General features: G+C 43.3%; 2 protein-coding genes across 2 annotated transcripts in view; one reads left to right on the top strand and one right to left on the bottom strand.

Moving 5' to 3' along the window:
* LOC113581997 (low-density lipoprotein receptor-related protein 1-like) overlaps positions 1-27,500 on the top strand; it is a 97,846-nt gene that overhangs the window by 47,447 nt on the left and 22,899 nt on the right. The window contains 31 exon segments of the mRNA XM_035520618.1: positions 572-652; positions 2,212-2,379; positions 4,522-4,704; positions 4,830-5,027; positions 5,572-5,817; positions 6,946-7,143; positions 7,562-7,596; positions 7,599-7,768; positions 8,146-8,310; positions 8,640-8,884; positions 9,756-9,887; positions 10,720-10,947; positions 11,148-11,322; positions 12,260-12,354; positions 13,162-13,311; positions 14,330-14,470; positions 14,695-14,820; positions 17,534-17,665; positions 17,829-17,963; positions 18,294-18,328; positions 18,331-18,383; positions 18,385-18,423; positions 18,549-18,675; positions 19,147-19,298; positions 19,586-19,710; positions 19,845-20,117; positions 20,120-20,160; positions 20,163-20,217; positions 25,232-25,421; positions 25,848-26,052; positions 26,802-26,994. Coding sequence (XP_035376511.1) covers positions 572-652; positions 2,212-2,379; positions 4,522-4,704; positions 4,830-5,027; positions 5,572-5,817; positions 6,946-7,143; positions 7,562-7,596; positions 7,599-7,768; positions 8,146-8,310; positions 8,640-8,884; positions 9,756-9,887; positions 10,720-10,947; positions 11,148-11,322; positions 12,260-12,354; positions 13,162-13,311; positions 14,330-14,470; positions 14,695-14,820; positions 17,534-17,665; positions 17,829-17,963; positions 18,294-18,328; positions 18,331-18,383; positions 18,385-18,423; positions 18,549-18,675; positions 19,147-19,298; positions 19,586-19,710; positions 19,845-20,117; positions 20,120-20,160; positions 20,163-20,217; positions 25,232-25,421; positions 25,848-26,052; positions 26,802-26,994 — 4,491 coding nt within the window.
* On the bottom strand, positions 21,037-22,610 carry LOC113581999 (galanin receptor type 2). Its single transcript, XM_027017520.2, has one exon. It carries the CDS (start codon positions 22,339-22,341, stop codon positions 21,316-21,318), a length of 1,026 nt encoding a protein of 341 aa, XP_026873321.2. The 5' UTR covers positions 22,342-22,610; the 3' UTR covers positions 21,037-21,315.

Raw genomic sequence — 27,500 nt, 5'->3', positions numbered from 1 at the left:
GGTAAAAAGTGAGGAAAATGTGGCATACATTTTAATGTTTAAAGAGTTGTTAAATGTTGTTAAGCAGTTCTTAAAGCTATTGTAACCTCCTGGGTTTTATAATCACCACCTAAAAAAATTAACACAGTCTGGCTTTAGCTGAATTAGCCAATCATCACACAAAAGCGAAGGCTAACCACTGGACGAAGGCGTCTGTCGTGGGCGGGGCATTGGAGGAAGGTCGCTATGGAGGTTGTGGGTTTGAAGGGAGAAGGTGGACTCATTTCAGGGTCGAGTCGGAGTTGTAGGACTGAAAAACTGATTACAGCAGTTTTAAGTATTAAAGCTCCATAGTAACTCAAGCACTAATCTCCTAGCTAGGGTCACATGGCCTGAACTGAACAGTTAAATCATTAGACATTCATTGCTGCTGAGGAGCATGCGAGCTGTGCCACATGGATGCCTCTAGTGATTTATGTTAAACACTAGGTTAGTCTTTCGCTGTTAGATTGCTTAAATATATCCATCCGTTTCCCTCTGCACAAAGCGAGGCTGAGTTTATTGAAGGTGTACTTTGCGCTGTGTGTTCCAGCCTATCCTACCTGCTTCCCTCTCACCCAGTTCACCTGCAGCAACGGCCGCTGCATCAACATCAATTGGCGCTGTGACAACGGTGAGTACTCACCTGTCTCTACCTTCCTTACCACATGCTGGATCTGTCTGCTTGCCCTTCTCTCTCTCTCTGTGTGTGTGTGTGTGTGTGTGTGTGTGTGTGTGTGTGTGTGTGTGTGTGTGTGTGTGTGTGTGTGCGCGTGTTTGTGTTCGTGTTCGCACTCATGGTTTTTGCCTATGTTGCATGTCCTTGTCTGTCACCTTCATTCTCTGTAGTACCCTGTGTGTGTGTTGGGAGGGGGGTATATGCTTCCTCTAGGTTTTCTGTGTTATTGTTCATGGTTTCATTTGTCCATGTTTGTTTTGTGACATCATATCCTCTTCTCTGTGCCATGTCCCCTCTCCTCTCTCCAATTGGCTTGCTGTTGCAGAAAAGGATTGTGGGGACGGCTCTGATGAGTTGAATTGTCCAAACCCGACCGGTTAGTGCATAGATCAACATGCACCATAACGATGTCCAAATAGTATAGAATTAAAGCACAGAAAACATTTTAGTTGTGATTGGATATAGCTTTTTGTTTCCTATTACATAAAGTGAAGTCTGGAAGTTGCCATGGAGGCTCTCTTAAGGCTTCAGAAATATTCTTGGGTAGTAAAGTGATTAACATCGTTGTCATGTAAGGTTTTCTGCAGTTTAAAATGCAATGAGAATTTTGCATTACATATATGGTGTACTGTGACTGAGCAGTATACAGAATGCAAATTCCTCTTTTTCATGGTGCATGGTGTGATCTATGCAGTTTCTGTGATTAAATATTTTACTTTCAAACTGTGTGTATGAAAAATAAGTAAAATTGCAGACACTGCAATTAATTTGAATTGAATCAAACCTCTTCCCACTGTGGTGTCTGAAGTGGAGTATCTTCCATAGCCCTTTTCGACCGATGTGGAATGGGTTCTGTTCCAGTTTGGGCACCTAATTGTATCCATTAGACTACATGTAGTGTTCTTATATTTCCATGATTATTTTAATGTTTACTATTTTTATTTTAATATAAAACCACACACATTTTATATATATAATAACTAGTATATCAATAATATATAAAGTATAATACCTGTTTAATATAATTAATTAATTACATTTTTTTTTTAGATTTAGTTTCATTAATCGCTTCAGTTCAGGCTCAAGTTTGCCTTCTTTTTTTTTCCTGCACATTCAGCCTGTGACATATAATTTATTCTCATCACCAACATCACCAATCACAAACATCTGTAACAACAGTAAATATGCTTGCAGGTAACCTATGCGCAGGTAACCTATGCGCAGGTAACCTATGCGCAGGTAACCTATCCGCTCCTCCACCTTGTTACTACTTTTGCTTCCGTTGTGTAATGTCCTTCCTTGTTGATACTTCCTTGGTTCCAGTAAAAACTGGTTCAAACACTGGCCGGTTCTCTGAATGAAGCCTGAACAGAACCTTTTCGAGAATCAGTTATTTTGGTCGAAAATGGCTATTGGCTGTCCTTAAGGCTCTGGCGGAACTCCACCGTGTCTCAGGCGCCGCCCTGGGCGTTTCCCAGACAGCTGCGGGGTGGTGACGTCACGTTGCGTTTCAGACAACGACTGCGGCGACAGCAGTGACGAGGCCGGCTGCAGTCACTCCTGTTCCAGCGCGCAGTTCAAGTGCAACAGTGGCCGCTGCGTCCCCGACTACTGGAAGTGCGACGGGGACAATGACTGTGGCGACTACAGTGATGAGAACAATGCTAACTGCACCAATCACAGTGAGTTTCAGGGCCTCGTCCTCCTATCAGAGTGGGGGTGTTCTCAGCACTTTCCCCATCCTGTGGCCACAGTCAACCTCATAATTTAGTCAGCATCCCTGTAATTGGCCAATCATGAATTTATATGCATAATAAATAAAATAAGTCATTAATGTAATGAGACGACAGCTGCATGTGCAGAGCACCTCTCCATGTGTGAGGAGTTTACACACCCCCACTGGGTAGATGGCAAGTTTTAATGAAGGTCACATGACTCTAACCTTAGGTAGGACTTAATGTCCCCTTAAAAGCCATTTAGCTCGATGCAACGTTCCAAAGCACGCTTCTTTACATCCTTGTCTATGTAAGTGCGTTTTTCTAACCTGCACAACGTGATTTGTCGTTTTTAACTGTGTGGTTCCATTGAAAAGACTTTGACTTTTGTGCTGAGCACCACAGGACATCCACTGACCAAGCAATATCCAGGATGTCTTTTGTCTTCTCGTGGAACGAAAGTTGGTTTGTGCTGTTTTCAAACACCCCAGGTTTGAAACACAGATGACCATAGTCAATAAGAACAAGCTGAAGTCTGTTCAGTTTTTTAAATGTGTATAGATGATTTTATCTAATTGTGGTTTTGTGCTCTAGTGTTGACCTACTTGGCACTGCCCACCCCAAGCAAAGCCAGTTTTGCTTTTTCGAGCATGTGATGCAGTGTGTTGAAAAAGGCGCTGTGTGAACACTCCCTTACCCTTACACTCTTTATTCACAACACGTTCTCTCTCTCTACCTCTGAACTCCCGAGACACACAATTACACGTTTTCTTCCCTTCTTCACAGAAGGCCACAATCAAAAGAACAGCTTCTCCAAATTCTGTGAACAGCTGAGATGGGTTTTGTTTATTTATGTGTTGATTTATTTATTAGGCATGTATTGAGTTCAAAGAACCAGGAAAGTGCACATTCTGCAATGGTGTGAATATCTCTGGTTAACTCAAAAATACTTAAAATACTTTAAAATACTGAAAATAGTTCATACCTTCATTGTGTGTCTACAGTAGCTTTAAACTGAGTTATGTATGTGATTTATTTTGTTTACTATTTCAAATAAGTGACCCTGGTCTTCTCGCTCTGATATATTGCCTACGATATGTTTCATAAATCATTTTTCAAGAATGGGTGAACAGTTTTCTAATAGTGTTGATGTGTGCGTGTATGCTCCTTTGTGTGTTTATGTGCATTTACATTTATGACATTATGTGCACATAACAGTGTATGTGTATGTGAGAGTACACTATTGACTAAAAGAAGAAATGTCAGTGTTATAATGATGTTTTCAGGAACAAGGCTTGTTAGCATAATTTGGCCTTGCACCCTAGCCCTTACTGCACTGCTGGCCACCAAACTTTTTGGTTCTGGTTCTAGTAGTACTAACTTAAGGCTGTAACTGAAAGATGACCGCTAGAGGGTTAACAACTCAGGGTTAGGGTGAATCAACGCAGGGATAGGGTTTAACAACTCACCAGGGTTCTACCAAAAATACATTTATTAATAAAAGAAGCACAGCAAGCATAGTTATCAGAACTGAGGACATATCGGGTGAGTTACTAGTCCCCTGTGGGTCGGAGGAGACTCTAGTGGATGAAAGGAACCTTTTAAAATGTGCAATAATCTGATCATTGGCCTACGCCACCAACACGTGGTGTGTATGAGGACAACAGACCTGACCAGGCTGCAGGGCACAGTGAGCTACATTTATGACTGCTCTATAATGTGGATAAAATATAGACAAGCCACGTACAGAACCACAAACACATACAGTTTGAAGAATCAACACTAGACATGTCCAGTAGCAGATAACGGATGCATTGGTTTAACAGAGTTTTGCCCAGCTGTGTCTTACTTGGTGTCCTTCATCCTTTGTTCATGAGTCGTGCAGTAGGCCAAGTGGCTTCTCCTGGTGAAACCGTTTTTACATGTTAGTTATGGAGAGTCACTGGAGAACATACTCTGTTCAGTTGGAAATAGGAGGTTGAAATGAGAGGAAATGGGAGGTTGTCAGAACACTGAATTTTTCCTGGTGAAATCAAGTCACCTGCCACTGTCTCTGTGTCTCACGGTCTTTCAGCATGATCAGTTTCGCCAAATTCCCCCTCCCCACAGCAACCCGGCCTCCTGGCGGTTGCCACGCCGACGAGTTCCAGTGCCGCATGGATGGTCTGTGCATCCCTCTTCGATGGCACTGTGATGGTGACACCGACTGCATGGACCTGAGTGATGAGAAGCACTGTGAGGGGGTCACGCACATGTGTGACCCCGCTGTCAAGTTTGGCTGCCGTGATTCTGGTGAGGATTCCTGGGTAATGTGGCAGGTGCCGAAAGCCCTGTGACTTTCCGTCTTTTGTGTGCTTTTCTTTTCTTTTCTTTTCTTTTTTTAAAACAGCGCCAATTAACGTCTGCTCGTACCACAGCACGCTGCATCAGTAAGGCATGGGTGTGTGATGGAGACAGCGACTGTGAGGACAACTCTGACGAGGACAATTGCGAGACGCTGGTGTGCAAGCTGTCTCATCACGTGTGCGCCAATGACACAACTGTCTGTCTGTCCACTGAGAAGCTGTGCGACGGCAAGGACGACTGTCCTGATGGCTCTGACGAAAAGCTGTGTGGTGAGAATGAACTACATTACCCATAATCCCACAGTCCAAATTTCTCTATCCTTTTTTGTCCTTGCTTCAGTAGGGTAGTTTGTTGAACAGTTTCATGTCACAAATTTGGTGTTTATGCATGCTGTTTCAAACTGCTGTTGGAAGGATTCCTTTATTGAAATTATCAGGGCAGGTGAAGAGTGAACTGGTGGTTTAAAGGTCTGTGTGTTTTTGCTGTGTGGGCCATCCTGTTGCACTTAATTCCACAATTAGTAGGTAGGCGAGTATTTGACAGTGTCTCAGAGAGAGAGGTCACACCATCCAAATACATTATGGGATGAGGTAATATGTTCCATCAACTGTACATTATAGGATTAGGGAGTGTATCAAACGGATAATAAGGGATTAGTGAATATATCAACTGTACATTAGGGGATTAGAGAGTATATCAGATGTACATTTCAGACTGTGGAACAGGTTTATAGCATGATTGCTTCAGTGATGGCAGAAACACACTTCTTCATTGTTTCCTCCTCTTCCTCCTCTCCTGCACTGCCACTGCCAGACCTCTGCTCCATGGACAACGGTGGCTGCAGCCACAACTGCACAGTGGCTCCAGGTGAGGGCATCGTGTGCTCATGCCCGCTTGGCATGGAGCTGGGTGCCGACAACAAGACATGCCAGATCCAGGGCTTCTGCGCCAAGCACCTGAAGTGCAGCCAGCGCTGTGAGCAGGACAAGTTCAATGTGAAGTGCTCATGCTATGAGGGCTGGATGCTGGAGCCAGACATGGAGAGATGCAGGAGCACAGGTACAGCACAGGGAGGGGGAGATGTTTGTGCGTCCAGAACGCCTGGGTCACCTTCTGGGCCTGTAAAAACACAGTTTGAGACACAAACCAGTGAAAGGTTTCTTTGTTTTCCTTATAAATGAGTAAATGGGCTGCATGTGTCCATTAAATCCATTAAATAAAGTGAATGGAGGATTTTGCTGATGTTTCCTGTGAATAGATGAACGTTCATGGCAAAGGCAGGAAGAGCTGATGAAAGGAGAGAAACAGAATGAGGAGTTGAGACAGCAGCTGGGGGTTTGGGTCTGGTCCCAGGATAAAAACTAGAGGCGGAGATTCTCGGCTTTCCCACGAAGTCGTGGTGTTCTGAGATCGCAGTTTACAAATGAAACGTTCCTATTTTATCAGCAGGGAATAGTTTTGGTTTAGGCTTTGGGTTAAGAGTGGATGGGTGGTGTGGGAGACAGAACAGGGGCATAGCATAGTGAGTGGCTCAGTTACTGAAATGGCACAATATAAATGTCAAAAGACATGGAGGAGGAGAGGATTTGTTTTGGCAGGAAGTGCCGTGGTTGCCGTGGTCGCAGAGGTTCCATCAGCCAATCAGTTAACAGATTTTGTATCCTTGGAAAAGCTGAAGAGAGAAAGCTGTGGGTAGAGAGAACAGTTGTGTTTTACATGCAGTAAACTGTTTGGATGAAAACCTTATGAAACAGATATTTGTTCTCACAGGATTCTAGTTCTTCCTTTCAGGAGCACAGCTGATGTGTTGCTTCTGCGCTCCTCTAATATCTCTGTTGTGCAGATACCAGGCAGTCATGCAGTGTGACTTTGTTACAACTTTCCTTAAACATTTAAAAAAAAAAAATTTCCTTCTTTTTTTTCCCTACAAATGTCTTTACCCTCCCATCATATTTAATGAAGAACTTAAACACTAAGCCATCGATGATTAAGGTTTATTAAGGAAAGCCTCTGTCTTGGACGTGCAGTTTTCTTAGCACAGAAAAAAAGTGGATGTCAGCATTGAGACGTCTTTGAGGTGTAGTCAGAAAAGAAGTAAATGAGCCAACACCAAACTCCGGACGTGTCTTCCCATTCTTAGACTCCCTTTCTGACTCTCTCCGTGTGTCCAACCGTCCTCTCACACAGATCCGTTCAAGCCGTTCATCATTTTCTCGAACCGCCATGAGATTCGCCGCATTGACCTGCACCGGGGCGAGTTCAGCGTGCTAGTACCTGGCCTACGCAACACCATCGCACTTGACTTTCATCTCAACGAGAGCGCCCTCTACTGGACCGATGTGGTTGAGGACAAGATCTATCGCGGGAAGCTGTCCGACAGTGGTGGTAGGACTTATAATAGCCCTATAATAGGGAATACGTTTACAAACATATTAAAACGGATTTCATAAAGAAAATATCCAGGTGACAGTTGTAATGTAAATGTAAATATGTACTCAACCTAAAGTAGAAACTTTAGGTCAGTCATGAAATTACTTTCTGTTTCAGTCATGCAAACATCAGACCATGCAAATGCAATCAGTCACAACCAAAATAGTCACATTCAAAAGGGTGAAACCATCACTCAAAGGTTAATCTTCTGGGGAGGTCATCCCTCTCATTAAAGCCCAGTCAGAGTGTTGCACATTTACATGCCTTCACGCGTGTGTGTGAACACACGCACCCGGCTGTGTGTGTGTTCTGGGGCTTCTTTTTGGTCCTTATGTATGATTAGCAGTCAGATGATCACGCTTTCTCTCCGCAGCTCTGACCAGCTTCGACGTGGTGATCCAGTACGGCCCTGGCCCACGCCTGAGGGACTGGCTGTGGACTGGATCGCTGGGAACATCTACTGGGTGGAGAGCAACCTGGACCAGATCGAGGTGGCCAAGCTGGACGGCCGCATGCGCACCACGCTGTTAGCTGGAGATGTGGAGCACCCCCGAGCCATCGCCCTCGACCCCAGGGAGGGGTATGCGCCCACGCCCTGCTCCCGTTCAGCTCACGCTCTGGCCACGCCCCCCTGGTCCCATTACTTTCATGAAGCACGTTTAGGTCATTGGTATCAGCTACTGCTGGTGGGCGTGTCACCTTTAACAACCTCTAGTTCTTGAAAACTGTATAGCAATATTTACATTACATTTTCATATAATTTGGACATGGAATGTCAATCATCCCTTTTGACAACAGTGTGTGTTTTTCCATATTTACCCAGTGTACACAGGGTCTGACATTCTACCTCATAAACTCTCTCCCTCTTTTGCTGTTGGCTTCTCCCTTTCTACAAATTTACCAAAACAATTCCACATCAAAGCATCTCATTCTGTTTTTTCCTCACGGCTCTGGCAGAATCCTGTTCTGGACGGACTGGGATGCCAGCATGCCACGGATCGAGGCTGCTTCCATGAGCGGCGTGGGCCGCCGGACCATCCACAAAGAGACGGGGAGCGGGGGCTGGCCCAATGGCCTGACTGTCGACTACCTGGAGCTCCGTATTCTCTGGATTGATGCCAGGTTCCTCCTAAGTGTCTCGCAGTTTGTGTAGTGTCGGATGATGCATTCTCACCAAAGATAATTATACAGGAAATGCACAGCAGCAGTCAATCACACTATGAAAACTGATATTTTCATGTTTTCATGTTTCTTCTTCTCGTAGTCTTAATTTTATCCTGTCTTGACATCCATCATAGATGATGGAAAGAGAACCTATTTGGACATCATTCTCATGTTCTCCCCAGGAAAATAATTAATATACTACATGAATATAATGGAGCTCATTAATATACTACATGAATATAATGGTGCTCATTAATCTTGTTTTTTTCCCGGCTCTTCTCCTCTAGATCTGATGCGATCTATTCTGCCAAGTATGATGGTTCCGGCCTGATTGAGGTTCTTCGAGGACATGAATACCTGTCACACCCGTTTGCTGTCACAGTGTATGGGGGAGAGGTTTACTGGACGGACTGGCGTACAAACACTCTTGCGAAAGCCAACAAGTGGACTGGGAATAATGTGACTGTGGTACAAAGGACCAATACACAGCCATTTGACCTCCAGGTTTACCACCCATCAAGACAACCACAAGGTGAATGAGGTTACCTCTTCATACAAAATGCTCACTTGTGTCGGGGAAATTGATTAAAGATGTGTAGGTACAAACCTGCTTGAGACATTAGACATATCTCTGCATGAGACATTAGGTCTCCAAATGAGACATTAATCTTAGTAGATGCTTTAGATTGGCCTTGATTCCTGTGGATTGCAGTATCTCGTAGGCGTTTCTGGTGGTGTCTCATAGTTTCTGGTAGGCTCTTGTAGGCTCTGGTAGTCTCACACAAACCTTTTGATCTTTAATTCTCAAAGCTCTAGTATGACCTTTCCACATGAAGCAGCTTTAAGCTGGGACACAGTGAGGGGTGCCGGGTAAAAGTATGTGTGAATTTTCCCTCACACTTCGCACTCCCTCACTGCACAAATCTGTGTAGCCTCAACATGGACTACAGACAGATTAAATTTGTTGGCCCTTAGTGCTGGTTTTAGACCCTTTAAGAATAAGACTATCAGAATAAGTTTCTGAAGTTGTCATGGCTCTCTGCTCCAATGCAGACTCAACGGTTCTCACGGGAGCATGCAGGTAGACGACATGCAGCTGACCTTGTAAGGGCAGGTTACTCGACAGACTCCATCGTATATAGAGCAGCACGCTCACTGTTTGAACAGCCACCTTAGGGGGGACTTGCATTGTAGTCAGTTTGGACTTCAGCCTTTCAGCACAGTCTGTCATACCTGGTCTGATGCTGTCCTGCTGTCCGCCTGTCCTTCAAGTATTTATTAGGATACTGAGAATCCTAAGTTTCATTTACAAGGAATAATTTTGTTTGAACAATCAGTGAAAAATCTCCTTTACTCCAAAGGTGGTTTATTATAAATGTCCTGGTTTATGTTCTGTTTGCCAGCCCCTAACCCCTGTGCAGCTAACGGTGGCCTGGGTCCATGTTCACACCTCTGTCTGATCAACTATAATCAGACTTTCTCCTGTGCCTGCCCCCATTTGATGAGACTGAATTCAGACAACCTCACCTGCTACGGTAAGCACCAGTTTTTCAATCTGTCCCATTATTTCATGATTGTGTCTCAGTCTCCCAACTCAAGAGCTACTTGTACCCAGTATGTCATACACTTTTTTTAAATCAAGATAATTCCACACAGCAGAATGTAACTCCTGTCTGAGGGGGATGAGAGTTTTAACACATTTAGCCATTTTGGGAGGCAGGTAGTGGGATGCTGTGCCACTATAGCTTTAATGTAAAAAACAACATAAACATGTGTTACTGGAACTTCACATTTGCAAAGGAGAGTTTTAAATGTGTTAATGTTCTGGAGACAGTGGCTCTCTCTGACGAACTAAAACTAGACTTTAGGTTTCCAGATCCATCTTGAAATGCAAACACAGACCAAAATGCCTCACAGGCTTCCACAGCTATGGCCTCGTTTGTCAGTGCAACCTTTCAAAACCTTTACTAGTTATTGAAGATGAATTTCATCTCAGCAGGTTGCATCCTATTCAGTCTTTGAACACACACATGCACGAATACGCACACACGAACACACACGAGCACACTTCATACTCTGGGTAGGCCTATATGGGATTTGTGAGGCTGTAACTAACTAGATATTTCTGGAGGTAATGACTATATGTAGTAACAATTTTCTACATTACTAAACAAAAAGGAAAGTTTTGGAAAGTTTTATTTGAGTCATGTTGGATTTGTAAAAGGCACCTTACCTTGCCAGCTTGTCCTGACCTGTGTTCATGCCACTATATGTCTTTACATTTTCAGGTCAAGAACCATCCTGACTATGTAGAAATGGTAAACGGACACAGTCATGCTTGAGCCATTCTCTGATCTCTCCTCCCAGAGTCTCGTCAGTTCCTGCTGTACGCTCGTCAGATCGAGATCCGTGGGGTGGACATACACAACCCCTACTACAACTACATTATCTCCTTCACGGTGCCTGATATTGACAATGTGACGGTGGTGGACTACGATGCGCTGGAGCACAGAATCTACTGGTCTGACGTCCGCACGCAGACCATCAAAAGGGCGTTTGTGAACGGCACAGGCATTGAGACTGTTGTCTCCGCTGGTATGTCACACTTATTTCTGTCTGATTCAGCCATCCAAACTTTTAATTCAAACACTCAGTAAATTATATATTTAGTTTAATTCTAATTTAATTCTAATTTATATTCTTCACATGACCTCATCATTCCATTACATCCTCTTTGTCTTGCTTTGCGTGTGTGAATGCTTGCATGCTGGTTTGCATTTGTGTTGCCCTCACAGATCTTCCAAATGTTCACGGTCTGGCAGTGGACTGGGTGTCTCGGAACCTGTTTTGGACCAGTTATGACACCAATAAGAAACAAATCAATGTGGCCAGACTGGACGGCTCCTTTAAAAATGCTGCCATTCAGGGCCTGGACAAGCCTCACTGCCTCGTAGTGCATCCAGTCCTGGGGTGAGCCACCTGGACACATACGTGCCTCTGCCATTTTTGCATCTAATATAGTATGGCATGAGGTGAGAGAATAACTGCATCACACCCTGTTTGGGTAATAGTGAACCTCATAAATGGTGGTGGGTGTGTGTGTGTGTGTGTGTGTGTGTGTGTGTGTCTGTGTGTGTGTGTCTGTGTGTGTGTGTCTGTGTGTGTGAGAGAGCTGGAGAGGCAGAGATAAACGGGTATTTCCCTCTGAAATGCTTGACTTTCTGTAGGTATTGAGGCACTGCTGGAAAGTTTCGTCTGTGGCTTCTCTGGTACAGGCTGAAATGAGGCTGTAGAATGCTGTGTTGTCGGCTATGTTTACTGTTCCTACCTATGAGCAGAAGCCAGACTAGCTGGAGGTGTTTGTGTACAAACAGTGAACAGTTGGACACTGATGGCTTTGGTTTGCCCTGTTCTTGTTAGCGGATGTGTTTTGTAGGCAGGCTTCATGTCCGAGTCTTCCTGTCAGTGTAAAGCTTTGGAGAGAGTTGGAGGCATTCAGCTTTGACACACTGCAACTAAATCAGCAGGATCCAATATATCTTCACCAAAATGCCTTGGACCATGGTCCAAGGCACTATGTTGCTAGGGGCAACACTATATTCATTAAGTGAACAGAGATATGAAGGGGTATTACATGGGCTCATCCTTCAAATATGTGTATTGATCTGATTTTACAGAGTTGAGTAACCCTTCATTCTTGATCCGCTCTATAGAGTTGGGTATCAGCTGACTGCAGTGCTGAGTGTCATTTTCGAAATTTTCATTTAAACTGTGAGCCAGGGATTTTTGCTGTGTCCAAATTCATGTGAAGTTCCTTCTACTTGCTTCACCATGCTGAAGGTTCATGTAATTTCAGTGTCTGCAAAACACCAATCAGTTCAGTATTTTATTCTTCTTAAAATTCTAGAAAGCTGTACTGGACAGATGGGGACAACATTAGTATGGCCAACACAGACGGAAGTAATAGGACTGTTCTGTTCACCAGTCAGAAAGGACCAGTGGGTAAGTGGCAGAGGTGTTTTTTTAACTCTTGTGCATGAGTAATCTCATTAGCTGTTTTGATTTGATCATTAGACACAATTAAAATTGTGTTCATGAGGTCCAATGTATAAACAGCCCATGTTAGAATACTCACTCATATTCACTACCTGGAATAATTAAGCTCCGAGCCTGTTCTGACTTTTTGACCATTGTTGATGAGTACAAGAGCTGCCTAACTGGGTGCCTTTTTGATTGATATGTAAAATCTTAAACCACTAAACATTAACTTTGCAAGGCATTTAAGGGGCAGCCTGTTCTGAGGTTCTGGTGCTACAAGAAAACATACAAAAAACTAATTAGGATTGTTTGTTTGCTGGCAGTTGATGGGCTATTGTTAAACTGTTATTTAGATTTTTCCCATACCTGTCTGAAAACTTGAAAGGACAAACCATAAACATTTCTAGAACACTTCCTCTGGAAAATGTCCTTGAGTCCAGTTAATTGGTCCAAAAGGCTCATGATTCTTGTAGTCTGTCACTCAGCCAGGAAACAAAAACCACTGCACCACTGACATCTGGACATGTGCACACTCACACGCTATGATTGACAGGGAACGTCAGCTTTCAGATTCTTGAGGTGAACAGTTGTCTCACGTCAAGGGTTGTCTGTCTCCAGCTATCTGATGGAGGCCTTCTCACTACATTCTCTTTTCCTACGTGTGCCTCAAATACTTACGATGCCTGAATGTCCTCATAGGTTATAGCATCTCCTTGTGGTTTGGAGGCTCATTGCATGCATTTCACACCTTTTCATCTCTCCACACTGCAGGCTTGTCCTTAGACTTTGACGAGGGCCACCTGTACTGGGTCAGCTCTGGTAACAGCACCATCAGCCGCTGCAGCCTGGACGGCACCGCCCTGGAGGTGCTGGAGGGCGTCAGAGGCAAACTGGGCAAGGCCTCTGCTCTGGCTGTAATGGGTACGGCATAGACAGTGTTGCACAGTGTTCACACTGGTCTTGGAATTTTTGGAATATCATGGAATTTCAAGCCTGTTCCAGACAGATCAGGAAAATCAGGAGATTTTCACAATTTTGTCATCTTTAAATTTGAGTTACCATATATCAAAATGTTTTATATTTTTATGCTTTTCCTGTACGATGGGAGTTTTGTTACGGTTATTAGTTTTTTTCACAACCATTTAACAAAGATGGCTTACATTTCCGTCTACTACAGGTCATAGAAATTCAGCCTTTTGGCAGTGAAAGTCAGGAACATTCTGGGATTTTAACACACTCCCATGCTTGAGAAGAAGCACAAACATTTTCCACTGGATATTACAGAATATTGACTGCCATGGCGATTAGAATGACATCCGCCTGAATAAGGCTTTAGAGTGGGAACCTGGCTACAGTGTTACAGGATGTTACCATGTTACATGTGCAGGATGTGCATTTTCAGGAAGGTTTAACCAAACATGTAATATAAGTTGCCGTTACCAAAGCAATAGTCCTGCTAATGTCTGTAGCATTCCGCCCACTCTCGTAAATGCCACGCCCTCCATGCACAACTTTCCCAAAGACATGCTCAAGTAGTGGTTAGCCTCAACTTCTGACTGAGCACACAGACATTTACAAGTTAGAAGGACTGCCCTCTTGTAAGTTTCCAAACTCGAAATTTTTAAAAGCTGGTTATGGTGTCTAGGACCGATGGAAAGATTTTCCCCCAGGAGACATATTTTTCAGTGATGGGTATCAAGAAGCAAGAAAAACGGTTAAACTTCAAGTTCAGCACCTCAGAGCTTGTCCTTAAAAGAATAGGATCAAATTTATGGCCACACACAATGCAACATTTATTGCTTTTGACATCTGTATGAAATGGAAATCAAACAACCTAAAAGAATTTGCAAAAAACAATCACTTTAATTTATAAGTATTTAAACAATCTCTTGGGAGTGTTTTCTTGGTATTCTCCTGTCTCATGCATTCTGTTGCTTAGGTGACAAGCTGTGGTGGGCGGACCAGGGGACAGATCAAATTGGCATATGCGATAAGAAGGATGGCAGCAACTGGAGAGTTCTGCGGAATAACACCTCACCCATAATGCACCTGAAGGTCTACAATGAGACTGTACAGACAGGTGGGGTGAAGGAGGGCGTTTGGGGATGTTCCTGTTTGTCACTTACATGTCCCTCTGCATCTAGGATAATTCACAATATAGTCTCTGATATCCCAGTTTCTGGTCGTCTTTCACTTGCTCATTTGGGGCTTAGACCTGCTTCCTGTAAAACTGCTTTCAGGCAATAAAATGTACACTTCTATAATTGATTTGAATTTAATTCACTACTTCTTCTAAATGTTTAGGTTCCAACATGTGCAGTGATAATAATGGAGACTGTTCTCAGCTCTGTCTGCCGACATCTCCCTCCACTCGGGCCTGCATGTGTACTGCTGGATATAGCCTGAGGAGCGGAGAACAGTCCTGTGAAGGTATACACACACACACACACACACACACACACACACACACACACACACACACACACACACACACACACACACACACACACACACACACACACACACACACACACACACACACAGAGCCTGATGAGTTGACAACAGTCCTGCGAAGGCCATCAGCACACTCATAGTTTGCAGTCATACTTGCACAGACACAGATGTTGCAGGGCTGAATAATTATGGACAGCCATGTGTCTAGAAGTGAATCACTGGTACCATAAATAACTGCATTTCTCCGTTTCCTAGTGTATTAGTGAAGGAAGCTGGAGTGGCTTATTTTGCTAGTTTATTTTCTTTTTCAAAGAGAATTCCAAAAACCTTATTTGGTACTATAAACAGCATCATCTCTCCACCCCTGCACTGCTGTGTGTTTCCGTTGATGATTGTAATAGATTTCATTATTTTTTGATAAGGATTTGGCTATTAGGTTCAGTATCCAGCCTGTAACCTGTTTACTCAGTATTAGTCCTCCTTCACGTCTTGTGCTGGACTTTTTCCAGCCTGTCAGTTTGGAGGATCTAACAGATGTGATGTGAGAATGCAGACTTCTTCTAGCCCTTTGGATGTAATTCCTTTTTCATTATTTTTAAGAGTTTTACCTAATTTTGGTTTGGCTGTGCTGTCTCTTATGAATTTGTCGTTGACTACAGAATTTGATCCTCCCTATTTTAAACATGCCATCATTCAGCTTTTAACGACAAACCCCATTTAAACCCTGCTGTGCTTAAGAACTTTAGGCCTATATCTAAACACCCATTTTTAGCAAAAATATTAGAGAAAGCTGTGGCCAAACATCTCTGGAGAGACACAGCATTTACGACAAGTTTAAGTCTGGTTTTTGGAGATGACTTTCTACCGAGACCGCACTTAAGAGTCTCAAATGATATTTTAAAGTCTTCTGATGTGGGTAGTGGTGCTACTCGACCTTAGCTCTGTGTTTGACACTGTTCACCATCATGTTTTAATTAAGAGCTTATGGGACTGGGTGATTATACTATTAGTTTATATCTTATCACATTGAGAGACGTTTTTCTGTATATACTGGTGAGTTTAGGTCTGTGTCCTCGCCACTGTCCTGTGGGGTCCAGCAGGGTTCTGTTTTGGGGACCCATGCTATTTTCTTTATATTTACTGTGTCTGGGACAGATCATGGAAAAGTTTAATATTGCATATCACATATTTGCCAACTTTTATTGTTCATTCAAATCAAAGTCTTGAACATTTGTACTCTGCTGCCAACTATAGCATCTAGATGTTTTATTTGATCAGTCTCTGTCTTTTGACACCCACATTAAGCAATTGACCAAGTCTTGTTTTTTCCACTTGCAGAATATTAGCAAATTGAGACCTGTAGTCTCAAATAAAGAGCTCAAGATGTTCATATGTGATTTTATTTAATCTCTCAGTGACGACCGTAAGGTTCTCTTCTCTTAGATCGGCTCTAAATCGTCTGCAGGTTATGCAGCTACTACTATGTCAAAGAGACAATCCCACACAACCCCCTTACTGAAATCTCTCCACTGGCTTCCTGTTTTGTACAGAGTATAGTTTAAGATTCATACTATTACATAAAGAGTAATGCCTGGTCAGGCCCCTGGCTTGCTCTCTCAGATCAGGTGACCTAGGTCTTTAACGTGTCCCTCGGATCAGATCAGGTGAGCTAGGTCTTTTAACGTGTCCCACAGACATGTCTAAAGACTCATGGAGATGGAGAATTGAAAGGTGTGTATTTTAAACAGGCCTTTGAGTAAATCCATTGCACACGGCTTGTATGTGTGTGTTGCTGTTTTTACTGAGATTATTGTGGTTTTATGTTGCATTTTGTCCTAATTGGGATTTTACTATCCTCTAATCTGACTTTAAAGTTTAACATTGTGACTCTTGTCTAAAATAAGTGCTATATAAAAAGACATTATTTATTTGTATATGTGTCCTGAGGAGGACACACACACACACACACAACACACACACACATAATGGAGGTCTGTTGGGGATTACATGATGTTCTGTTCAGATCTTTGATCTGCAGATCAAAGTTTAGCACAGTGTCTGCTCTGGTGCCAAACCAGAGGGACTCTTATCTAAATTAGCAGCCTCCAGACATCCATGTTTAATTATGTCCTCTACACCACGTTTATTAAAACAAAACAAAGGAAAACCAAGCACAGTATTGTAAGCACACATGGTTTCCAGCAGCAGCTGTTAATTGCTTTCAAAAGAGGAATCCAGAGGAATTTTTTTTGTTGCGCTTTGGCATTTGTGTAGAGGACAATGTACAGAGCTGGTTGAGAGAGAAGCACTCTTCATGCAGTGCGCCTCAAGACCTTCTATGCCCGCTGGGAAGTATAGCAGGAGAATGAGATGCTCTGCGCCAAAATGAGAATTAGATCTAAACAGGGACTGATACCACATTGTTATCTTTGTGTAATGCTAATTGTATGTGAATAGCTGTCATCCTTTGTTTTCGTAGTACCATTGTTGGCATTCTTATGACACGCAGGGGCTTGGTGAAGAGTCACAAGTTGTATTAGTTTCAGTACTATAATCATGATTGTTTTCCATATACAGCGTTTGGCAGATGTGCTTATCCAGCGCTTGTGTGTGTGTGTGTGTGTCTGTGTGTCTGTGTGTCTGTGTGTGTGTGTGTGTGTGTGTGTGTGTGTGTGTGTGTTGTTGGAAGGGGTGGGCTCCTTCCTGCTCTACTCTGTACACGAGGGCATTCGGGGCATCCCACTGGACCCTGCGGACAAGTCTGATGCGTTGGTGCCAGTCTCAGGCTCCTCTCTGGCAGTTGGTATCGATTTCCATGCTGGTGAGTGTGTTCCCATGCTGGTAAGTGTAATAGCCTGTACTGGGTGGCTGTGTCGTATTATGGTACACCGTACACTGTTGAAGAGGGAAAAGGGTCCATGCAGGACAGGACATAAACTCCAGTCTCAGTGTCCTCCCTCATATTTATGGTTGTTGTCTCCTAGAAAATGACACTATCTACTGGGTGGACATGGGACTCAGTACTATCAGCAGGGCGAAGAGAGACCAGACCTGGAGAGAGGATGTCGTCACCAATGGAATAGGCAGAGTCGAGGGCATTGCAGTGGACTGGATTGCAGGTTTAACAAAACGCACAAACACCCCACCCGCCCCCCCGCCCCCAAGGGAAAAAGAAAACTATTGAAATTTATTGAAATGCTGATATGACCTCTGACATGACCTCTCAAGTATGTCATGCCACTGAGATAATGTTTCGATGCCATATCTTCTATGATAAGATTAGGTTGTGTCGGTCTTTGCATAAGTACTGATTGCGTAACGCTTCACTGCACTTTCGCACTAGGTTATGGAATTGGGCTTCTGTGGCACACACAACTGTAATGACTTCCTTGTTTAATTTGTCTGTTTTAGAAGAATCTGAGCTCATTTTACATTTCCTGTCCCCACAGGGAACATATACTGGACAGACCAGGGCTTTTGATGTGAATCGAAGTCGCCAGGCTGAACGGCTCGTTTCGTTACGTGGTCATTTCCTACGGCTGGACAAACCCGAGCCATCGCTATCCACCCAGAGAGAGGGTGAATGGTCTCTCTTGTTAGCCTTCACTATTCACCCAGCACACGCGCGCATACACACACGCGCGCACACAAACCCATACATTCCATGGCTTTGACACACTTTGCTATTGGTGGTGTGTTTCCAGGTATCTGTTTTGGACAGAGTGGGGTCAGTACCCGCGTATTGAGAGGTCTCGTCTAGATGGTAGTGAGAGGGAAGTCTTGGTCAATGTCAGCATTAGTTGGCCCAATGGCATTTCCATTGACTATGAGGTATAAGAACACACATCCACAGACTCTTAATCCACAGACTCTTAATCCACAGACTCTTAATCCACAAACACTTAATCCATAGACTCTTAATCCACAAACACTTAATCCATAGACTCTTAATCCACAAACACTTAATCCACAGACTCTTAATCCACAAACACTTAATCCATAGACTCTTAATCCACCTTAATCCACAAACACTTAATCCATAGACTCTTAATCCACAAACACTTAATCCACAGACTCTTAATCCACAAACACTTAATCCATAGACTCTTAATCCACACAGGTGAATATTTAGTGCACTAAGCAGGCTGTGTGACACATGTCTGTCAGGATTACATATAACATGTGCATGTACACACACCTTTGTTTGCGTTCACCCCATCTCAGCCATAGACAAACGCTTTCTCACGTGACACCTGTCCAGTTCCCTAGGGAAAAAGTGATCCCAGTCTGTGTGTCCTGTAGGATGGTCTACTGTACTGGTGCGATGCACGTACTGACAAAATCGAGCGCATTAACTTGGAGACTGGGGAGAACCGGGAGCTGGTCCTGGCCAGTAACAACATGGACATGTTCTCCGTCTCTGTGTTTGAGAGCTATATCTACTGGAGCGATCGGTGAGTGATGCATCATACAGCCCCTGAGGACACTGGAAGAATCACAGTCAATGCGTAATCACTGCATAATCAAAGATGGCTACAGCACTTCCTTTATCACAGTCATGCACATCTGTATGCTCAGCCTGTTGATTTACATATAAAGTCGTGTTGCATTGAAGTTTTAAATGGGCAGATTACATTGATCTAATAATTTTTCATGATCATAACTGTTAAAAAGCTCTCAGTGGTCATTTTAGTAATTATTCATTGTTTAACATGTTGAGTTGGTTTGTTTATTTTCCTAGCACCCATTCTAATGGCTCTATAAAGAGAGGGAGTAAGCACAATGCCACAGACTCTGTTACACTACGAACAGGCCTTGGAGTGCAGCTCAAAGACATCAAGGTCTTCAACCGCGCCCGGCAGCAGGGTGGGTGCCACTCTTCTGTCCTGCCAGGCTGTCCTTCCTAGCGCAAGCTTAACTAGGTGCAATCTTTCTGTGATGGCATAATGAAGTAAAATACCACGTTTCTTTAAAACAACACATTTTTGTGATAACTGCAGGATCGAACGTATGCAAGGGCAATAATGGTGGCTGCCAGCAGCTGTGCCTTTACCGTGGCAACGGGCGGCGCACGTGCGCATGTGCCCATGGTATGCTGGCTGCTGACGGCCGGGGTTGCCGTGACTATGATGGGTACCTGCTCTACTCGGAGCGCACAATCCTGAAGAGTGTGCACCTGTCAGACGAGAGCAACCTGAATGCGCCTGTTAAGCCGTTTGAAGATCCCGAGCACATGAAGAACGTGATTGCACTGACCTTTGACCATCGTGGGGGGAAGGAGGGACCAAGCGCATCTTCTACAGTGACATCCACGTTCGGGAACCATCCAGCAGATCAATGATGACGGTTCGGAACGGAGAACAGTGGTGGACAGTAAGTGACTGAGGAGCTCACTGCCTTTTTCTGAGGTTCTGTTTTTTTGTATCACTCTCACATTATCTTTGTCTCCATGGGATCTTTTCCTTTTGGTAGAGCTGCATAATTATGTATTTTTTTTTCAGCCTTTATCTGTTGGTGGTTGGTCCCCTTTTCTCTGTTGTGATTGGTCCCTTTCTTTGCTCATGTATTTCGAAGCAGCTGCTGAGCTCCAGGTTCCAGTGTTTCTACCCTCAAAAGTCCTCAATTACACAATAAGATTTGTGATCATATAATTACAAATGTCAGCTCAGCTTAGTAAACACCAGCTTTTGCCTTTTGGTGTATATAAAAGTCTTTGTAAATATACACAATGTGGAATCTTTCTATGATCCACAATCATTTCCCTCATCTATTATCACAGATCCACTGCTGGAGGGACACTAACTCAAAGGCACAGCACAAAACAGAGAAGGAAGGTGGAACAAGTCAGTCAGTTCTTTTATATGGTGTGAAAACAAACTGACAATTCTCTCAAAATAAACACAAACAAGAATTTTGAGACACAGCAAAGATATGCGATATTTGTTTCTCCCCCTTTCTGCCCTCTAAACGTTGCTTGTGACACCGTGGAGTGCAGTGCAATTCTGTAGAACGGAAAACTATCGGTGCCAAAGTCTTTTAATGAATTTTGCATCTTTTTTTAGCAAGCAATAGAAATATTTTACAAAATTCTGTTTCAAACACAAATTGTTCTGCATTCTTGTGTTGCAGAGATGCCTAAAGAGAGAAGGACTTTATTTACCTTTGTCTAACTTTAATATATTGCAGTAAAAACTATACAACCAAATACCATAAAGCATAAATACCATAATTCATAACTTTTAAAGATGTAAAAACGTACAGTGGTCATGTGTTGCTATTCTAACATAATAATCAGCAATGTTGCCTTCCATGAGACCAGCATCTTATCATGTAATATATGATGTTAATAATGAAAGTAATGGCATTGAAACTTTCTTTCAGTGAATGCAGAAGCAGCAGTAATTGCTGCAAGCTGGTCTTTCTAAAGTCTGCTATGATATACTTGACTTCTTGTTCTTCTGGTCTGTCTACTCAGTCTCTGCCAAAGAGCTTTTTGAGTTCCTTCCTAAACTTTTGTGACATGAACACATACAGGATGGGGTTCACCACAGTAGATGAAATGGACGTGACCCGGGCGAAGGTAGCCAAGGCTCCGTAGGGAGGGGATGGCCGTGTGACTGTAGAATGGTCTGCAAATTGGGCCAACATCAGTCCATAGGAGGGCAGCCAGCACAAAGCAAACCCCAGCACGAGCAGAACAGATGTTTGGGTCACCTGTGTTTGATAGCTCTCCAGGCGGTCTGCCTGGCCTGTGCGGCCTCGTCTGGTCTTCCGCAGGAAGTTGTAGATCTTTCCATATGCTACCACTATAACCCCAAGTGGAAGAGCAAAGGCAAACATGAAATGGCACATCCCATAGGCTATTTGGCTCGTGTCGGAGAGGAAGTGGAAACACGTCATGTCCTGTCGAGTTGTGTGGGTGCCACTGGCAGACACCAGAGTCCGCCAGGAAAACTGCGGCAGCGCTAACACAATGGCTGGCAGCCACAGAGCAGCCGTGGCCAGTTTAATGCGGCGGCCCTGACGCCAGCGGTAAGCCTTTGAAGGATGAACCACAGTAAGGAAGCGGCTGAAGGCCAAGGCTGCGAGGGTGAAGGCACTCGCAGAGGTGCACATCGCTCCCAGGAAGCTCACAGCCTTGCACATAAAACTACCAAAAGGCCAGTGGTGGGTAGCTATGGTAACAGTGTGATAAGGAATACAGGAAAGGAGAAGGAGATCTGATACACTTAAAGACAGTAGAAGAATGTCTGTGCCGTTGGCACTGGTGTCCTGGACTCCCCCAGTGGTGGGTCCACTCGCCTGCCCTCTCTTCAGCATCCGACAAATAACAGTGATGACCAGGATGTGTCCAACCACCCCTGCGACCAGGATGAAGGTGTCCAGTATGGGGACCAGTATCCGCTCAATATCGCTTGGTCCTGACACATCGCTAATGTTGTCCATGGCACCTGATCCCAGTGCATTGCTGCTGTTATCTGTGAGAAGGTTACTCATGGCTTACCTGACAGTAACGCATCCTAAACTTTACCAGTCTGGTTTAGTCCAAAGAGCAACACTCATTTCTTTTTTTTCCAGTCAGACTCATTTTCTCACACAAGTGCCAATCAACACCTGCATCAATCCAAACAACTCTATTTAACCATAATTGTCAGTAGTGGAGGCATAGTAGCGTTATTGAAAACAACATCATTCCAAAATCTGTGGGAAAATATTGTACAGTGTTCAAAGTAGATTTCCTGTTCCACTCCCTGTGGCATTGTGAAATACTGAATGAGGAAATCACTGCAACATGGCAGTCCTCCCTGATCGATATACAGCACACCTTTCTGGAATGATTACTGCATACTTAAACAGTCTGGAGTCCAAAGAACATTCCTGGATGGTCTGTTCAAAGATGATGACAAAACAGTGCTTGTAATATCTTTAGTCCTTGAATTTGTTGTCACACTGGTGCAGATTCTTCGGTCAGTGGATTACGCTTCTTGATTCTTGTAATCAATATTGTGTTTACATGATATTCAGGTTAATAAATGAAGCAAAGTAGAAATATCAGGCTCAGTGAAGCAGCACACCTTATGTTTTTGTCTCCCAAGGCTGTCGAAGCTTGGCAATTGCAGCAAATGTTTTTTCAAAAATTACTTAAATTCCTCTCCTAGTTCCAGGCTCTGGAAAAGCATCCATGAAGGACTGATGATGTCTGGTAATGTACTCTTATCCTGAAAGAGCTGCCAAAAAAAGAGAAGGGACAACAGAATGCTGTAGTTTTCAATGTCTGGTGCGGTGAGTCGTCTTCACCCAGAGTTGCGGTAAAGAGTCTGTGAGACAAGCTAGATGTCCTTTGAACTCTTTCCAGTGACAAAGCTCTATAAATAGGGAAATGTGTTTGGCTGTTCGTTCAGATGGGTGTCTGGTGGGAGTGTGTGTATACTATAAAAGCTTCTTCAAAGCTTTGCATACTGTTTTTTTTTTTTTTCTTTTCTTTCATGTGTGCATTTGCTCCATATAAAAGCCTGATACCATGTACTTTGAACCTCACAAAACTGCTTTGCCATAATTTTCAGCTGAAATGGTGGATTTGCTTGTAGTCCCCTTACCACAGGAGCTAATGGAGTGGAGATCTGTATTGTATGGAGTGGAACTCTGTATTATCTAAATGGCAGACAATGAGAATTAATTTTAGGGACCTTGAAAAGTCATGTGATGGGTTCCTAACAGGTCCCATACTTTAAGGTTAATTGCACATACACTAAACTTTCCTTATTTGTCTTAATGAATTACCTGGATGGCTTGTATGGTCAAACTAACCAGTTAAATCAGATTATGGCTGATACTAATGTCTGATACCCAACATCCTTTCTAAGAGCAGTTCCATCTTTTATGGATGGCTACTGAGAACTAATCTGTGCTTCATCAATGCTGATTAAATAATAAGGTTGAACCACAGTAAATGTTTAAATGTTCATGTGTAAAAACCCTACTGATGCCTTCAACATGTAGAAGCATTTAGATGTTTTAAAGCCTCAGTAAGACTGGCTCTTCTTTCTTGCAGTATTTAGGGTTAAGGGCTTTTGGCATTTTTGGACTCAAACCTCTTTGAGCTTAGGATCTGTTCATGAGCTGACAATTCAGCTTTTTTGTAAGTTGCTTTTGTAAGGACTTCTGCAAAATGACAAAAATATGAATACAAATGTAAAAAGTGAGCCCTAGCGCATTATGTTGTGCTAACTTGCTCTTGCACCAGAATTAGTTTAAAGTCTTAAGACCAAATTAATTTATTGTGACAGTAACAGCCATAGCACCATGGTAATGTATCTTCATTCATAAATATGGATATGAATTTAGCGACTCCTAAGACACCACCTGAGCTTACCTGACGGGAAGTTCCTGATGTGGAATAGATAAGCTATTCTCTAACAATGATCACACATGCAAGTCCTCAACAAAATGGATAGATACAATTTTGAATGTTGCTGTTCTGCAATGATTTAGAAGACGTACTGAAGACATCAACTCAGCGCAACAACACAGTTCTTGTTTACACCGGTGCACTAATTATATCTACTGTAACTTTATGAATATAAATTATATACCATATTGAACATTTTGCCATGTCAGTTACTGTGAAGTTTTATAAATCTGGTCCTAATGTCTTCTAGACTTGATGTGTTTAAATTGTGTAGTGTGTATGTCCAACAAGCACTGTATAACCAAAAATAAAGGTAAACAGTATACATGTTCAGTGTGTGTATATAAAAATAAACCTAACAATATATGTTTAGTGTGTGGACATAAGTATAAAAGAAACAGTATACATGTTCTGTGTGTGTGTGTGTGTGTGTAAGTGAACATTCTCAAATGTATGTAGTTTTACAGTGTATTAATTTACATGCCCAGTTATGAACCAGCTGAAAGTGTTTGTGTGCACTTGTCCCTATACTTGGCAGGTCTAACAGGTAGGGGCAGGGTTGGTGTTATGGGTAGGGTTAGGGTTATGGGTAGGGTTAGGGTTATGAGTAGGGTTAGGGTTAAAGGTAGGGTTAGCGTTAAGGGTAGGGTTAGGGTTATGAGTAGGGTTAGGGTTAATGGTAGGGTTACGGTTATGAGTAGGGTTAGCGTTGAGGGTAGGGTTAAGGGCAGGGTAAGCGTTATGGGGAGGGTTAGGGTTAAGGGCATGGCAGGGTTTTCACAGGGGCATGCTGACTGCTTTACTTCTATTATCTTTGTCTTCTCAGCCCTTTACCTTCGTTGTACTTACTACACTTATGCTTACTGTTGTCCAGATCTTTGTGTGTGTACATGTGCATGTGTGTGAACTTCCCAATTTATATTCTTAATTGATCTTTAAAATGTCTGTTGCGTATCAATGTATTTCCCCTTTCTCCAGATGTTGGCTCTGTGGAAGGCCTGGCATATCACAGGGGCTGGGACACACTCTACTGGACGAGCTACACGACCTCCACCATCTCCCGACACACAGTGGACCAGAGTCGCTGGGGGGCCTTCGACCGGGACACCGTGGTCACCATGTCTGGAGATGACCACCCACGAGCATTTGTCCTAGATGAGTGTCAAAAGTGAGTTGTTTTTTAAGGGCCTATATGTAACAGTTGTCTCGAAGACTGAAATGGGACTTTAAGGGTATCCAGTGGGGAGGCACCATTAACAGTGACAGAGTATGGGGTTTGTATGTGCCAAGGCTACACCACTATTGGAACCACTTGTGACTGATTCGTCACCATCTGGCTCGGTATGCATAATGTTATATGATATACACGTTTTACATTGCAAAACATTTTTTTTAAAATAAACAGTTAACATATTTGTAGTGCATTAAAATAATGTATTTGCTTTTTTCCAAACTGCAAACCCTGCAGAATACTGTGTTTTAGCTTTTAGATGCTATTCTCAGAGGCCATCTGAAGAATATTTCCGCATCAGTGTGCTAGTGGCTGTTCAGCACAGAGCCTCTATACTCTGTTCCTCTTCTCCCTGTATACCAGCTTGATGTTCTGGACCAACTGGAACGAGCAGTCCCCGAGCATCATGCGAGCTCAGCTGTCCGGTGCCAACGTGCTGGTGATCATCGGCACAGACATCCGCACACCCAACGGTCTGGCAATCGACCACCGTTCTGAGAAGCTCTACTTCACAGACGCCACGCTGGACAAGATTGAGCGCTGTGAATACGATGGCAGCCACCGCTACGTGAGTCCAATATACAAACACTCACAAAGCACAAGATCTGCACAAAATGCATCACAACAACACAACACTGCACACAATGCACTACTAGTGAACACAGTGCAATATACTGCTTGTGAATGCATTTTTCTGTTCCTGCACATAGTAAAGCACTGCAGTACCATACTTGTAGGGAATTGTATTGCTCCACAAATATACTGGATTAAAATAACCCTAAAAAACTGAGCCCAGTCTTAGCGCTTAGAAGAAAATTATGTCATCTTGTTAACTTGTTATACCATTATTTGCTTAATATACTTGCAGTGGATATCATAACTAATCAGAAAGTACATCTGTGGAAATCATAATTAATCAGACAGTAGCCAAGGAAAGACCATTACTAATCAGACTGTGGCTCAGTGAAGACCATTACTAATCTGACTGTGGCTTAGTAGAGACCATAACTGATCAGACGGTGATGGACAGTCACTGGTTAACTACCTTGCTGAGGTATTTAGTTGGATCTGTCTCCCAAGGCCTCCCAGGGGGTTGTTATTGCTAAGCTTAACAGGACATTTGTTGTTGCTAAGGTTACCAGGGAGTTTGTTATTATTAAACTTAGCAGGGTGTTCTTGCTTTTTAACAGTGTTCGTTTAATAGATGATGCTGGTGTCAGAAACCAGTTGCATACTGTACTGAACCAGTTATGCACTGTACTGACTGCTTTACTGTTACCTTCTGCATTACAATACAGCGTGCTTTGCCCCCCATAGGTGCTTCTAAAGAATGAGCCTGTGCACCCTTTCGGCCTCGCGGTGTACGGTGACCACATCTTCTGGACAGACTGGGTGCGCAGGGCAGTGTTGCGTGCAGGCAAGTACAGTGGTGCCGACATGAAGGTCCTGCGCGCAGACATTCCCCAGCAGCCGATGGGAATCATTGCTGTGGCCAACGACACCAACAGCTGTAAGTGGGATTGGTGGTCCAAACTTCATTTTTCTCTGGTCTTGGTGTGTGCGTTGCAAAACTATGATGTGTCTGTCAGCTATATGTTACTGCTGTCATGGAGGTGTCACCTACTCTCTGCCATCCGTGATGACTTCACCGCCTGAATAATTAAGATGGCACACGGCTGGATGGTCATCTGAAATGGGGCATTTCCAACCTTTACAGTCCGTTTTCACAGCTGACAACATAAACTCACTGTTCTACATGCATATTGCTGAAGAATTCAGACAATAGCCCAAATTTCACAAGCTTGTGGGCAGTTGGCTCTAGTGTAAAATTCATTGTTTCAGTATGGTTTTTTTGGGGGGGGTTCCTGCACTCTGGTCTCTGTGCTGCAGTTGGATAATTATGTGCCAACAGTAATGTCAGAATTTGACAAAGCCAAAAGGAACTCCATATAGAGCAAAGCCATCTGGACATAATTGATCCTTCTCATCATGTGGCTCTCACGGTTGCTTCTCCTC

This window comes from Electrophorus electricus, chromosome 20 (assembly GCF_013358815.1).
Source record: "Electrophorus electricus isolate fEleEle1 chromosome 20, fEleEle1.pri, whole genome shotgun sequence".
Lineage (NCBI taxonomy): Eukaryota > Metazoa > Chordata > Actinopteri > Gymnotiformes > Gymnotidae > Electrophorus > Electrophorus electricus.
Note: the sequence above shows the minus strand (reverse complement) of the source record. Positions and strands in the feature narration are given on the sequence as shown.